Source organism: Mesoplodon bidens, assembly GCF_964165515.1.
Source record: "Mesoplodon bidens genome assembly, chromosome: 1".
NCBI classification, from domain to species: domain Eukaryota; kingdom Metazoa; phylum Chordata; class Mammalia; order Artiodactyla; family Ziphiidae; genus Mesoplodon; species Mesoplodon bidens.
Window position 1 is genome coordinate 220,929,241 of NC_138176.1, and position 12,608 is coordinate 220,941,848.

The 12,608-nt window shown below is 44.3% G+C and overlaps 1 protein-coding gene across 3 annotated transcripts in view; it reads right to left on the reverse strand.

Moving 5' to 3' along the window:
• Window positions 1–12,608, reverse strand: part of ZNF827 (zinc finger protein 827) — a 181,100-nt gene that overhangs the window by 63,707 nt on the left and 104,785 nt on the right. For all 3 annotated transcript variants that reach the window (XM_081246985.1, XM_081246986.1, XM_081246987.1), the window contains exon 8: window positions 1,006–1,109. In XM_081246985.1, the coding sequence (XP_081103111.1) occupies window positions 1,006–1,109 (104 nt within the window). The remainder of the gene's footprint in view (window positions 1–1,005; window positions 1,110–12,608) is intronic.

A 12,608-nucleotide genomic window follows, 5' to 3' on the forward strand; every position in this document is an offset into this window, starting at 1 on the left:
AGATGCTCCTTGGCTCTTTCTGAATCGCAAAACACTCAGCTCTGCAGCCATTTGCATCTGTGACATGGGCTCCTTGCGTGTGAGGGGGACGCTGGACTTTATTCTTGCAGGAATTCCTGGCCAACAACCCTGCTGTGAGCCCCTCGTGCACACATGTGGCCTTGGTCTCTCCTGGACACATGAACGGGTGTGGAGGCCACCAGGAGCTTCTGAAATTCTCTTAGTGACTGGGAGCTGAAAGTCTCCTGGCAGCTGGACTGGTGGTACTGGGGTGGGGGAGGGGTGGGAAGGGAGGAGGGACTCCAGGGCAGGGGTTCTCAAATGTTCTCAGTTCATGACGACTCTGAGAATGCACATGTTAAGTCCTGAGGGATGGCCATGCTGTTGGTAAGGGGACAGCAAGCACATCTTTCTTTTTGCTCGGGAAGGGAGCAATGATAAAGGAAGTGTGGATAGGAAATTGTGCATTGATGCTGAGGTGGCAAAAGGGAGCGGTAGATGGATCTATGCAGATCCTCTCAGAACAGAGGCGAAATCTGGGTGGCAAGACTGTCGTAATAAGCTGTGTTGCTGCCATGGAAACCGAAGTGGTCTTTGTGGTGGCCCCCACCCCCCCAGGGTCATGATCTTCCCGGTCTGCGACGAGCCGTCTTGCCACCGCCCGCCTCCATCTTCCTGGCTGCCTGCCTAAAATACTGACAACGTGGAGAGCAAATTATTTCCAGGTTATACTTCGCTATTTCAAAGGAATTCACTCTACACATGAAACATCAGCCGGTAAAGAACAATAAGCTCCTGCAGCACAGAAGAGCTTTCTTCCTGTCTGCTTTTTCTTTTAACAAACTTTTGTGGCTATTTAAATTTTCTCTCTCTTTTCAAAAACCTAGCTTCAGATGAGTAACTTCAGCCTATAAACTGAACGGACGTATCTGAGAATCCACGCATTTCAGAAAAGTAATTTTTAAGCAACCATTAGTAGAAGCAAAATCGACAATGTTTCCATACCTGGAGCTGATATTCTTCCGTGAAGCACAGATTCACTAGGCAGCAGGTCTTTTGAGTTGGAGGTGAATGGTGATTGTCTAAATGTATCTTCTGAAAAGAAAGGGCTGGGGGTGGGGAAGGAGGGAAGTTTAGTAAATCAAAGTTATTTAAGATACCCAGAGCATCTGGCCCCAAATATATACGTATACACAAACAACATGTGGGATAACGTATTTTTAAAATGCTGTTTAGAGATTATAAGATTGTGCTTAAAATGGAGAAAGAGACTATATTACATCATACAAGTGCCACCTGCACATTCTGCCTATTGGTTGTATATACTTAAGGTGAGCAGATGAAACAACATTTTTGATACATTGTTAAACCCACTCTCAGGACAGCTGAGCAGTAAATTTTACTTTTGCACTTTATGATCTGGGAGTGAGCTGTGCCTGAATGAAGACCGAGCACATGAGTCAGATCAGAAAAGCCTGTTTTGGAGGTCTTTCCAGAGTGGTGACAGATTTGCCCCAGCTCGCCCACATTTTGTCACCTGACCCCTCAGGGACCAATGGCACCCCTCAGAAGGGCAGATGGCTGGAGTCAGGGTCTGCCGAGCCGACGGAGACAACTCGCTGGTCCCCACAGGAACTGAGTCTGCATCCTACAACTGTTTTGGTTTGGAAGGAGTTAAAGCCAGCTAATGGGGCTGCCAGAAGGGACCCCGGGGAGCACTTTCATTTTTCAAGAAACTGAGGCTTTGACTTGAGTGATTTTAAGCTCCCCTAGTGACTCAGCGAGAACTAGACACCAGACACCCAGGCAGGGTTTTCCCCTTATACCACAGCCATAGTGAAGACAAACACTTCGGCTGCTTTTAATGAGAGGATTTTAACCCAGTCATAGCCTCCATCTCCCATGCCTCTAAAGTAGACTATATTGCGATCACGTGTGGGAATACTGGAATACACAACAGAGTCCAACATGATGTACGGGAAGCCCTATTACTGTACAACAGAGCAAATTTAACTCGGTGCACAGGTGGTGGAAGGTTCATAGGCGCCAGCAGTGCAGCCCAGAGCTAGCAGGAAGCCACTAGCACGCTGAGGCTGGAGAGACAAAAGGCAGAGGTAAATGGAGCCCAGGGAACTGAGGTCACCTGGTGGAAGCTGGAGGCAAGGTGAGCCTGCCCAGCAGGGAGCTGGGACCACAGAGGTGCAGCCGCAGCAGGAGGCAGACAGGGAGGGCAGGGAGGGAGGGAAATACCCCGCCTCTTTCTTAAGCCCCACCCCCACCACATCAAAGGCTCTGATTGGCTGAACCTTCCCGGAAGTCAGAGATGTACAGCCTGACGAATCGGGCTCCTGTAAAACTGCAGATGGGGGAAGGAACAGACCTGGGGTCACGCAAGCCTAGGACTCCCATGACTAGTGCTGCTTTTCTAAACATGCCAAAAGGCTACGGGTTACTGTTATTAAATATTAAAAAGGAAAGATTACGATACTAATGGAAGACATATCCATCTTTTAAAAATAAAACACACAGTTAACAGGACAGTTTCACATGACTCAGGCTAGATTTGATGCAACTTTGTGTGGCATGCTTTCTGGGTTGTTTTTCGTATTGTTTCTGATAATAAAATTTTAATCATTACCCTTTCCTCAGACTGTTTTATCTCTCTTTTTTTTTTCACACACACACTGTATTTTATTTTTACAAAAGATAAATAGACTGACACCAAGCATTGTAAATGGATGACCACAACAAAAGCAACAATGATTGCAATTACCAAACACGAAACACACTCATACGATGTCATAATATTGACATTCAGTCCAGTAATCCTCTGCTGTAAGAGCTCCTTTACTTTGCAGTGAAAACTGATTTGTATATTTTTTGCCTCTGAGTCCTTGTGGGATTTTTTTTTTTATTCAAACAGAAAGTCACAAAAATTATAATCATCCTCATCAGTTCACTCAGTCCCATGTCATTAATTTTTTTATCTTGATCTTTTGTTAGCACTTTTATGAATTCATCAGTTTTCCATTAGAGTTCTGAAAATGTGTGGCATGTTTTTTATTTGTATCTTAAACATAAAACAATTTAAGTAGGCTTAAAAAGTGAACTGGCTATAGGCTAGTCAGTGATGGGGAGTGAGGAGACATGTTGTTTTGTGCCAAACAACTCAAAACCTGCAAGTGATACAAAACTCGTGAAAGGGTAAGGCAAGGCAGCATGGAGGCTAAGAGAGTGTACTTGAGAGTGGGCAGTTCTAGGTCCAAACTCCAGCTCCACCACTTACGGCCATGTGACCTTGCACAAATCGCTGAACTTTTCTGAGCCTTCATTTCTTGTCTATAAAATGGGACGTTAATAGCATCTATACCCACTCTAGGAGGACTGGGTAAGATGGTTCATGGAATGTGCTTTTCACAGTGTCTGGCAAACAGTAAGTGCTCCATCAGCGTCAGCTGTTTTTATCTGTATCTCTGCCTAGCTCAAAAGGGAGCATAAATTAATCAACCTTTCCTCACGAGTCGACAAAAAGAATAGAGTTTCCTTGCATAAAATGCATGAAGAGAAGGTCACTCTGATATTGAAGGGTCTGTTGACCGCTGGAGAGATTCAGTTCATTTCTTACTCTTCCACAAAGAAAACTGTTCAGAATCAAAGAACTTCTAAGGAGGTAGAGCCCTTGGAGGATTGTTGGTCAGACCCAGAGTGGGAGATTTCTCGAATCCCACCTCCTTAGCTCTGAAGCATCTATACAAGGTGACAATGACATCCTCGTGTTTGAGTGGACAGTTCACATGGGAACCACCACCAGCTGGCCCAAGGGCACAGGGTAAACGTCAGGCAATGGGCCTTCGGTTGCCCTGGAATGATGCTAGAACCGAGAGTCCAGGAAGTTCATGGAACTGTTTGGTCTGAGATGTGGAGACTTCCTTCGGGGACACCCAGATCCCCTAGAGAGGCCCCCTAAGGTATCCAGGAATATCACCCTTCTTGACACAGAGAATGGTGTGCACTGCTCTCCTTCCCTCAGTTTTGCAGTAACCATTTAGTGAGCGCTTGGGCATGCCAGGCACTGGGGACATAACATCAGCAAAACTGGCTACGGCTGCAAATGTTAAGAGGGCTCAAAGACCTGCGTGGCTACCACGACTAGACTAATGCCGTGGAAGAGAGGGCAGCGGGGTTGCAGTGCGGGCCTGGCCAGGAGCGGCTTTCCTGCAGAAGCCACAGCTGAGCTGAGACCTGAATGGACAGCAGGGTTGTCAGGGCTCCCAGTGGCTGGGGGAAGTGTCCCCTGCACAGTGAGAGGACACAGCCAGTCTGCGGAGCTGGATGAGGCTGGAGTGCCGGGCACGGTGAGCACACCGAGTGCAGGGATCCCGGCTTTGTCCTAACAGTCCTGGAAAGCCCGGCGGTGTGTTCAGTAAGGTGGGGACGCAGTATGATTTCGGTTTCAGGAAGCTCTGCCCGGTGGGTTGGAGAACCCAAGGCAGGCGGCCAGAGCAACAGTCCATATGGGACATGGTGACTCTGGTGGCCAACACTGCAAAGCGGCAGCAACACAGGCAGATTGAAAAATAGTTTAAGAAATAGGGCAGGTAAAGACCGCAGGTACACTTCCAACCAACCCGAAGGTTTCCGGGTGAACCAGGCAGAGGTGGCCACGCTACGTGCTGGGAAGAGCACCTTAGGTTTTGCTAGCTCTGCACCGTCACGTGTTCTCTTCAACAGATTTTCACGCACATGTGGAGTGAAGCCCTATTACCACCTAGCCGCTCAGAAGAAACGGAGGCAATCGCCGAGGGAAACAACATTGCAAATAATTTTCTACCCTGGAGGCCAGCTTTATCCTGTATAGAAAAGAAAAGATTTCTCCTGAAGAAGTGGAGAATTAGAAGGGAATCGGGCTGGATACTAGAAAAGCACAAAAGGACTGGCAATGTTAGGGGCAAAGAGTCAATAGAGAAACTTTGACAAGTCAAGGCAGCTTAAGACTGCTGTAAGGTCTTATCTGTAAAGAGAAGATACTACGTTAACAGAGCATGTCCCAGACCAGACACCCCGCTGCAATGCTCCGCATTCGGGTCCATTCACGCTGGGAAGTGCGAGTGCAGTGGTTTAGCCCTGAGTTTGGAATCAGAAGGATCTGAGTCTGAATTCCATATTGGCCACTTAATGGTGAAGTGATCTTTGTCAACGACCTCCCTAGCCTGTTTCATCATTGGAAAAGAGCTTTTAAAATACCATCTTTATAGGGGAGCTGTAAAGGGTTAAATATGATATTTCATGTTAAAGTTCTTAGTACACCATACATGCTCAATAAAAATGGCAACTAACACGTGTATTGCTTACTAAGTATCTGGCACTGCTCTAAAGGGCTTTGTGTATATTAACTTCATTGAATCCTCACAAGGACCCTCTGTCGGGTGTCGACGATTACTATTATCATCCATATTTTACACATGAAGAGACTCAGGTACAGAGAAGTTAAGTAGTTGTCCATGCCCGTGGGCTGAGACAGGATTTGAACCCAGGTATGTTGGCATCGCATTTTGCACCCCTGCCCATTAAGCTAAGCTACACTGCCTTTTGCTTGGTCTCTTAACATCTAGGGAACGCATAGACAATACAAAGTCATGGATCCTTCAGAAGGAAGAGACAGTGGAAGGAGGGAGGGAAGCGGGGTGGGAGTACTGTTTCAGTAGGCAGGATCCTAGGTCACCAAAGAAAGGCTTTTTCAACTGAGAAATAGAACATGTGAAAAATGTTTTGGTTATCTTTAACTTTCTGCCTGTGTTCTGAGAACAGAAGACGCTGTACTTATAACTTGGCACCAAGCCATGTCATTCTCAAAATGTGGAGATGGCCATCCTTAGGCCCCTTTTCTTTTCCTGTGCCTCACGGGGTCTGTAAAGTGCAGAAGCCCATCTGCTCTCAGAGGACGTCCAGCTCTGTGGTGAACAAACCGGCCCCTCGTTCAGGCCCCAGGGACTGTGGGTGATGGGAGAGGGTGGCGGGCAGAGAGGGGAGGCCGCGGAGGTACCCGATACAGGCTGAAGCGGGTCTGCATTTTTCAGGGAGGAAAAGAGTCAATGAACTGCAGATTTTACGATGTACTAGACTCTGAAGCGTGTGTGCACCCGTCCTTCAACTGCTTAGATAGTTACCAATTCTTCCAGGAAAAAAGGAGCAAGCTTGCGAAGGCCGCATGGTTCATGCTCCCTGACTCAATTTAGTCATTTTAGTGTGAAAAAGCCCCTCCACCAGAAAGAGAGCTTAGGAAGTGGAAAAGGCAAAATCCGTCCAGAAAATGATTTATTTCTAGTTCACATTTTTCGGTAAAAAGTTGGTAGAGAAGCAGGTTGACTAATAGCTAATGGCGGAAGGGAGTGTCATGTATTCTCATTTAACAAAATCACCACCTACCACAGTGGCCCCCCCTTTGGTCCTGCACAATGACAGGCCACCTGAAGACTAGCTAACTCGTATAAATACTCGATAAATACTCAGACACAGCATCTGGAAGATGTTGGTGTAGACTTACAACTGCCAAACACCCCCGTTACTTTTCCTGCCTTTTGTTACTTGGAAAAGACAAAACGTTTATTTTTTCGAGTTTCTTTTCTGAATAATAATGAAACGGACAATGAATGCGTATTTTGATTTTTCTCCTGCAGAAAATCTAAGGGTTAAAATATGAAGGGGCACGGGTGTCACGGTGACTGGACAATTCCAGGCATTAGATGGCATGAGCTGTGAGGTCAACAGCTCAGGGTTGCAGAAAGGAAAGATTTACAATAAATAATAAGAGTCCATAAAAGATTATGGCTCTAAATAGGGATACATTTTGCTAACTGCTGACTGTGGCACAAATATTTCCACCTGTAACATCCGAGTGCTGACAGGGAGATCGGCTTCGTGCAAAACAGAAGGTCCATCTACTTACAAACCATCCCCCTCGGGGTGCCACCACTGAAACCAACATGTTACGGGAATTCTTGTTTTGATGGCAATAGCAAAGCAGAACAAGATAAAAAAGGAAAAGAATAAGGTGGATATAGTATGTAAGAGAAAGTTAAGAAGAAAAGCTTTATGCTTAGTAGTGGCACTATAATTTAAAAGGAACACCAAAGAAGAAATCATTTTTTTTTCCTTCTAAAAGACAAGAACTTTTAGGACTGAGCTTGGGGATGGCAAATAGAAAAGAAAGATTAAATAAGAAAAAAAGACTTTGCTCTGCAATGAATTTGTCCTCAGACTCTAGAAAGATCTACATATTTCAGGGTAGAATGAAATTCTATTAAATGTAAGCGTTTTCGGCAAATCATCCTGAAGTGATATTCTGACTTCAATCCGCACATAGACAAAATTTTCTTTAATCAGTAAAAAAGATGGTGTTTTTTCAAGTAAAAGTACTTAATTATTTATTCAGCTATGTATCATATAACAGGGCTTCTGGATTTTTTTCTAAGAGCTGGTTAAATATGTCCAAAAGAATGTTGGTTAATTTTTATTTCATTTTATTTTATTTTAAGGAAATTTTAAGACCAAATTATCTGACTTGAGATATTTCAGAGAAGCTATATATTGCGGAAGGAGAGCCAGAGCCCCCTTCTGGGGTGGGAAAGTTCTGTGGAAGCCAATGTTTTCCCTCTGCAGCCGCTACCTGCCTCCCAGCAGACCCCAGCCCCTGGGCCACCACACCAGATGGCCGTCTGTCCGTCCTGGTAACAGGGCTGCCTCAATCACTACTTAGCCCCAGCTCTCAAGTCAGGACACTGAAATACTTGTTTTCTGTATGGATGTATCAGGTTAATTTTTTTAAGAACCGAAATTCCATACATTTATCAACAACCATTGTACTGATATTTTTAAAACTCTGACCTCTGGGGCTTCCCTGGTGGCGCAGTGGTTGGGAGCCCGCCTGCCGATGCAGGGGACACGGGTTTGTGCCCCGGTCCGGGAGGATCCCACATGCCGTGGAGCGGCTGGGTCCGTGAGCCATGGCTGCTGGGCCTGCGCGTCCGGAGTCTGTGCTCCGCAATGGGAGAGGCCACAACAGTGAGAGGCCTGCGTACCGCAAAACAAAAACAAAAACAAAAAAACTCTGCCCTCTGAATCACTTAGATCCAGGAGTGACACACTGCATTAGCACTTTGAAATAAGCAGGAGGCGCCAGTCAAGAAAAGAATCCTCTATTCCTCCAAAAGCATCAAGCAGAGACAGACGACGGACTAAATTCTTCTAAGAATAAATCTCACTCTAGTCCCAAGATTTTCTGACTACATGGAATACGAATGTTGCAGATTGAAATGGATACAGGTAACTTCCACATGGGATCTCCAGGAATACATCTTGCAACCAAAGGAAATGAGAACAAACCAGAAACATTGTCTTTGAACAAGACTACGCCTTGCTAACAGTAACAGGTTATAGTCCTTGACACAGAACACAAAGGGTTGCGGTTTCCTTTTTTTTTAAAAAGCTTTTCAAACGTATCCAGATAGGATTATTCGAAAATAAGGAACAGGGGAAATATTTGGATTAGTTATAACTATCTTCTCAAAATTTCTTCAAGTACTTTAAGGTCAGAAGAAACTTTCTGAGAAGCTGTACTAGCTTGCATGAAAATATGCTCACAACTGAACAACAAACACATTGCCACACTTTATTTTTAGATATTCCATTTTTAAAAAAGATCAAGTAACATTATTTCAAGTTAATTTTCATGATTAATGTAATTTTCTTTAGGTAACATTTTTTTCTCAAATGTTACTGTCCTTGGGTATTTGCTAATAATTTATAATAGAATAATGGATGCTCAATATTTCTTTTGTATATATTTACATATCTGTATGTTTTGAAACATATTTATAAATCATTGTATTTGAAATATATTAACTGCTTAGTTCTACTGATTTTTGTAAGAGGATTTTGAGCTCTCTTTGTAACCCAGGTAAGGTCCTTTTGCTCCAGTATAGCGATCTCTATATGTCACTGCAGACAGCAGGTGGTCATCCTACCTGCCCGCTTGGGCCCTCATTTCATTTTGGATGAGATTGGGTAGCTGCTTCTTTTGAAATGGGCCCAGATATCAACATTTTAGATATAAAAGTCGGTGCCAGTTTCCCTGTTAACTTTCTTGCAGTCAGTTAAAAAGGTAATCTATAATGAAAGAAAACACAGCTTTAATGGCGCTCATGTATACTGTCCCTCCCGAGGACCCCTACTCTTGAATGAGTTTATTTACTTATTTTAATAAAAGAACCCTGGGTGGAAGCTCAGGGGATGTGGCGGTGGAGCAGAGTGCTCGAGATTAAAAACAACTGCGAGGGCTTCCCTGGTGGCGCAGTGGTTGGGAGTCTGCCTGCTGATGCAGGGGACACGGGTTCGTGCCCCGATCCGGGAAGATCCCACATGCCGCGGAGCGGCTGGGCCCGTGAGCCATGGCCACTGAGCCTGCGCGTCCGGAGCCTGTGCTCCGCGACGGGAGAGGCCACAGCAGTGAAAGGCCCGCGTACCGCAAAAAACCCAAAAAACAAAAAACAACTGCGAGTCCCTGACCTGAGGACAACCCTGAGCATCTGAAACAGCAAGTTCCCTATTCAAGCTTAAAAGGGACACAACAGAGAAGCCCTCTTATGACCCCAGTGGGCTAGGCCTGGAAACCCAGTCATCCATCATGTTGGGCACACACATTTTCAAAGAAAGAAGGACTGTAGTGAGTAAAGCTTGAATGAATCGTTATACACTGGCAAGCTTCAGCCGAGGCATTTATCTACAAATTGAGACTTGGCATTGCAGATTCAGTGGGTTTCTAAATGGGGCTTATGGGCAGATGGAGGACCAAGGTCACTCCATCATCCAGCTATGCATATGGGCACCAGATTTTCTTTAATTTTTGGAGGTCATAAGAAAGCCAGGATGTGCTTTCTTCTCCTCCTCATTGACACGCTGTACACTTGGTTGGTGCTGATCAAACAGAACCTTCTTAGCAATTAAAAACCAATCGAATGTGCTGTTAATTTGTAAGGTGTACAATGGTATTGCAGAAAATGTCCTTATTTTTTAGAGATATATATATCAAAGAATGTGGGAGTGAATGTCATGTCAGGGATGTGATCTAAACTATAAGGAAAGAAAGATTGGTGAAATAAGTGTAGCAAACATTTGTTCAATCTGGGTGGTGGGGATATGGTGGTTTATTGCATTATTCCTTTCACTTTGTTTTAAAATTTTTCGTAATAAAAAAATCAATATCAACAATCAAACAAAAAGTTCAACCCAGACAAACCACCAGACAGAATAATAAGTGACAATTAAAAAAATACAAGGGGCTTCCCTGGTGGCTCAGTGGTTGAGAGTCCGCCTGCCGATGCAGGGGACACGGGTTTGTGCGCCGGTCCGGGAAGATCCCACATGCCGCGGAGCGGCTGGGCCCGTGAGCCATGGCTGCTGAGCCTGCGCGTCCGGAGCCTGTGCTCCGCAATGGGAGAGGCCACAACAGTGAGAGGCCCGCGTACCGAAAAAAAAAAAAGAACAAATAAAAATGTCTCTTCATGAACAAAATGCTTGATATCACCAGGAATCAATAAATGAAAAAGTTTTAACTATAAGATATACTTTTTAACCTCCCAATCGGTAAAAAAAATTTTTTTTAATGATAAAGCACAGAGACCTTTAAAATATTCTCTCATTAGCTTCTGGTAAAATTGTAGATTCAACCTTTTTGAAAGTCAATTAGACAATTCATAGCAAAAGCCTGAAACCTGTGAATGCTTTCTCGAGTCAATTTATCCCAGAATTAGCAACAACTTGGGAAAACAAAACCAAACCAAACCCTTGATATCCAATAATAGGAGACATATTAAATAAATTATGACATGCAAATATTAAAAGAATAATATTGGGTTATGTTTATGACATGGAAAGAAATTCTTAATATATTACTAGGTAAAAGAGAAGATTATAAAACTGTATATATAGTAGGATCCAGTTTTGATAGGAAAGGATACATCTATAAATAGATAAAAATTCAGCCAGGATACACACCACCAACTTAGCAGTGGCTGCTTCTAGGTAGCAGGATGGATTATAAGTGGGTATTTTTTCTTCTTTATGTTCTCCTATATTCTCTGAAAATAAAAGTTATTTTTTAAACTTAAAATAAATGATTAAGATTTACAGTTCAGGATCCTTTCTTTTTAAAGAGACTCTTAGTCTTTTAAAGAGTAATCTGAAGGATGATATAATTGAAGGCAGTTGTAAAAGACACAGGCGGGGGCAACTGTATCTAAATTCTGATCCCATTCATATCAGTCAACTTCAGTTGCAGAAGGCTGAGAGCCACGGAAGAAAAAGGCTGTTTAAAATACTGTAGAAGAAAAGTAGAACATTTTAGGGAGAATTCATTTTGGTAATGTTTTTAAATTTTCTTCTCTGAAAAGTACAGATGCCTTCTATTTAGGGCTGTCCTAGAGGCGGGCCAATCCGTACAACCTAACACCACGTTTTCAAGGAACAATTCCTGTTGCTGCGGCTCGAGCATTCATCCACTGTGGAGCCAGGAAACTTCTCAGGACAAGGAGCACAATGCCAGGCCTTGTCGAGGGCGGCTGCGGCCGGGAGGCCAGACCTCGGGGAGCCGGAGCCAGGCGCAGCCGCGGAAGTGAACCTGCACGTCAGGATCCGTGAAATGTCAGCTCGTGGAGGGACCTGGATCTCCCGCAGGAATCTGACTTTATACATAAACAAGGACAATGGGCTTCTGCCGAGGCGAGCAGAGCACAGATGAACTAACTCAGTCTTCTCTGCAGTGATGCAAAACCCTTTGTCCCTTGGAAGTTGAAGGTAACCCCAGTGAAATGTGGATGGGCCCTGGCCTGCTGCGTCATCCACCAGGGCTTTCCCCCCTAAACAGAGGTCAACCTTGGAATATTGGAGATATTTCTAGTAACAACCATGGAGACACCCTTGAGAGAAAATCCCAGATTAGAAGAAGCTGGCATCTGAGCCACATGTCACATGTCACCTGTGCATGATCTGTCAAAGGAGGATGTCTACTTACAGAGGCTTACACATTTCTCCCTCGTTCCTGACTGTTCTGAGCTGCACAAACAGATGGAACACAGTTGTAAGCCAGCAGAAATAAAGGTGGGAGAACCCGGGGAAACGAAGAAAAGAAAGGCACAGCCCTCTTCAGATCCTTGAAAAGAAGATTTAAACTCTTCACACTGACACCGTATTAGAGAGTTCCGGAAGCATAGTGTCTCAACTATAACCGTTCAATGTAGAGGTCATGGGTGGGAGGAAAAACGGCAGAGCGTGATACCTACAGGACAATGGCGTATAGAAATAGAGAAAAGTACTGAGGAAGGTTTGTTGTGATAAGAAGGAAGAAACCTCAAATGGCAGCAATGCACAAAGTAGTTTGAGGCTATATGTATTTTTAAAAAAAAAGATCCACTGTTTAAAGGATGAGTTTTAACTTCTTTGAAAAATGAAAACTCAAAGATAAGTTGAGAAGGATGAACTGCCAGTGAAAAACTCTCCCGTCAACACTTGTGTCAGGGCAGCTACATACAGTGGTGCAGGCTGTGCACTGCACA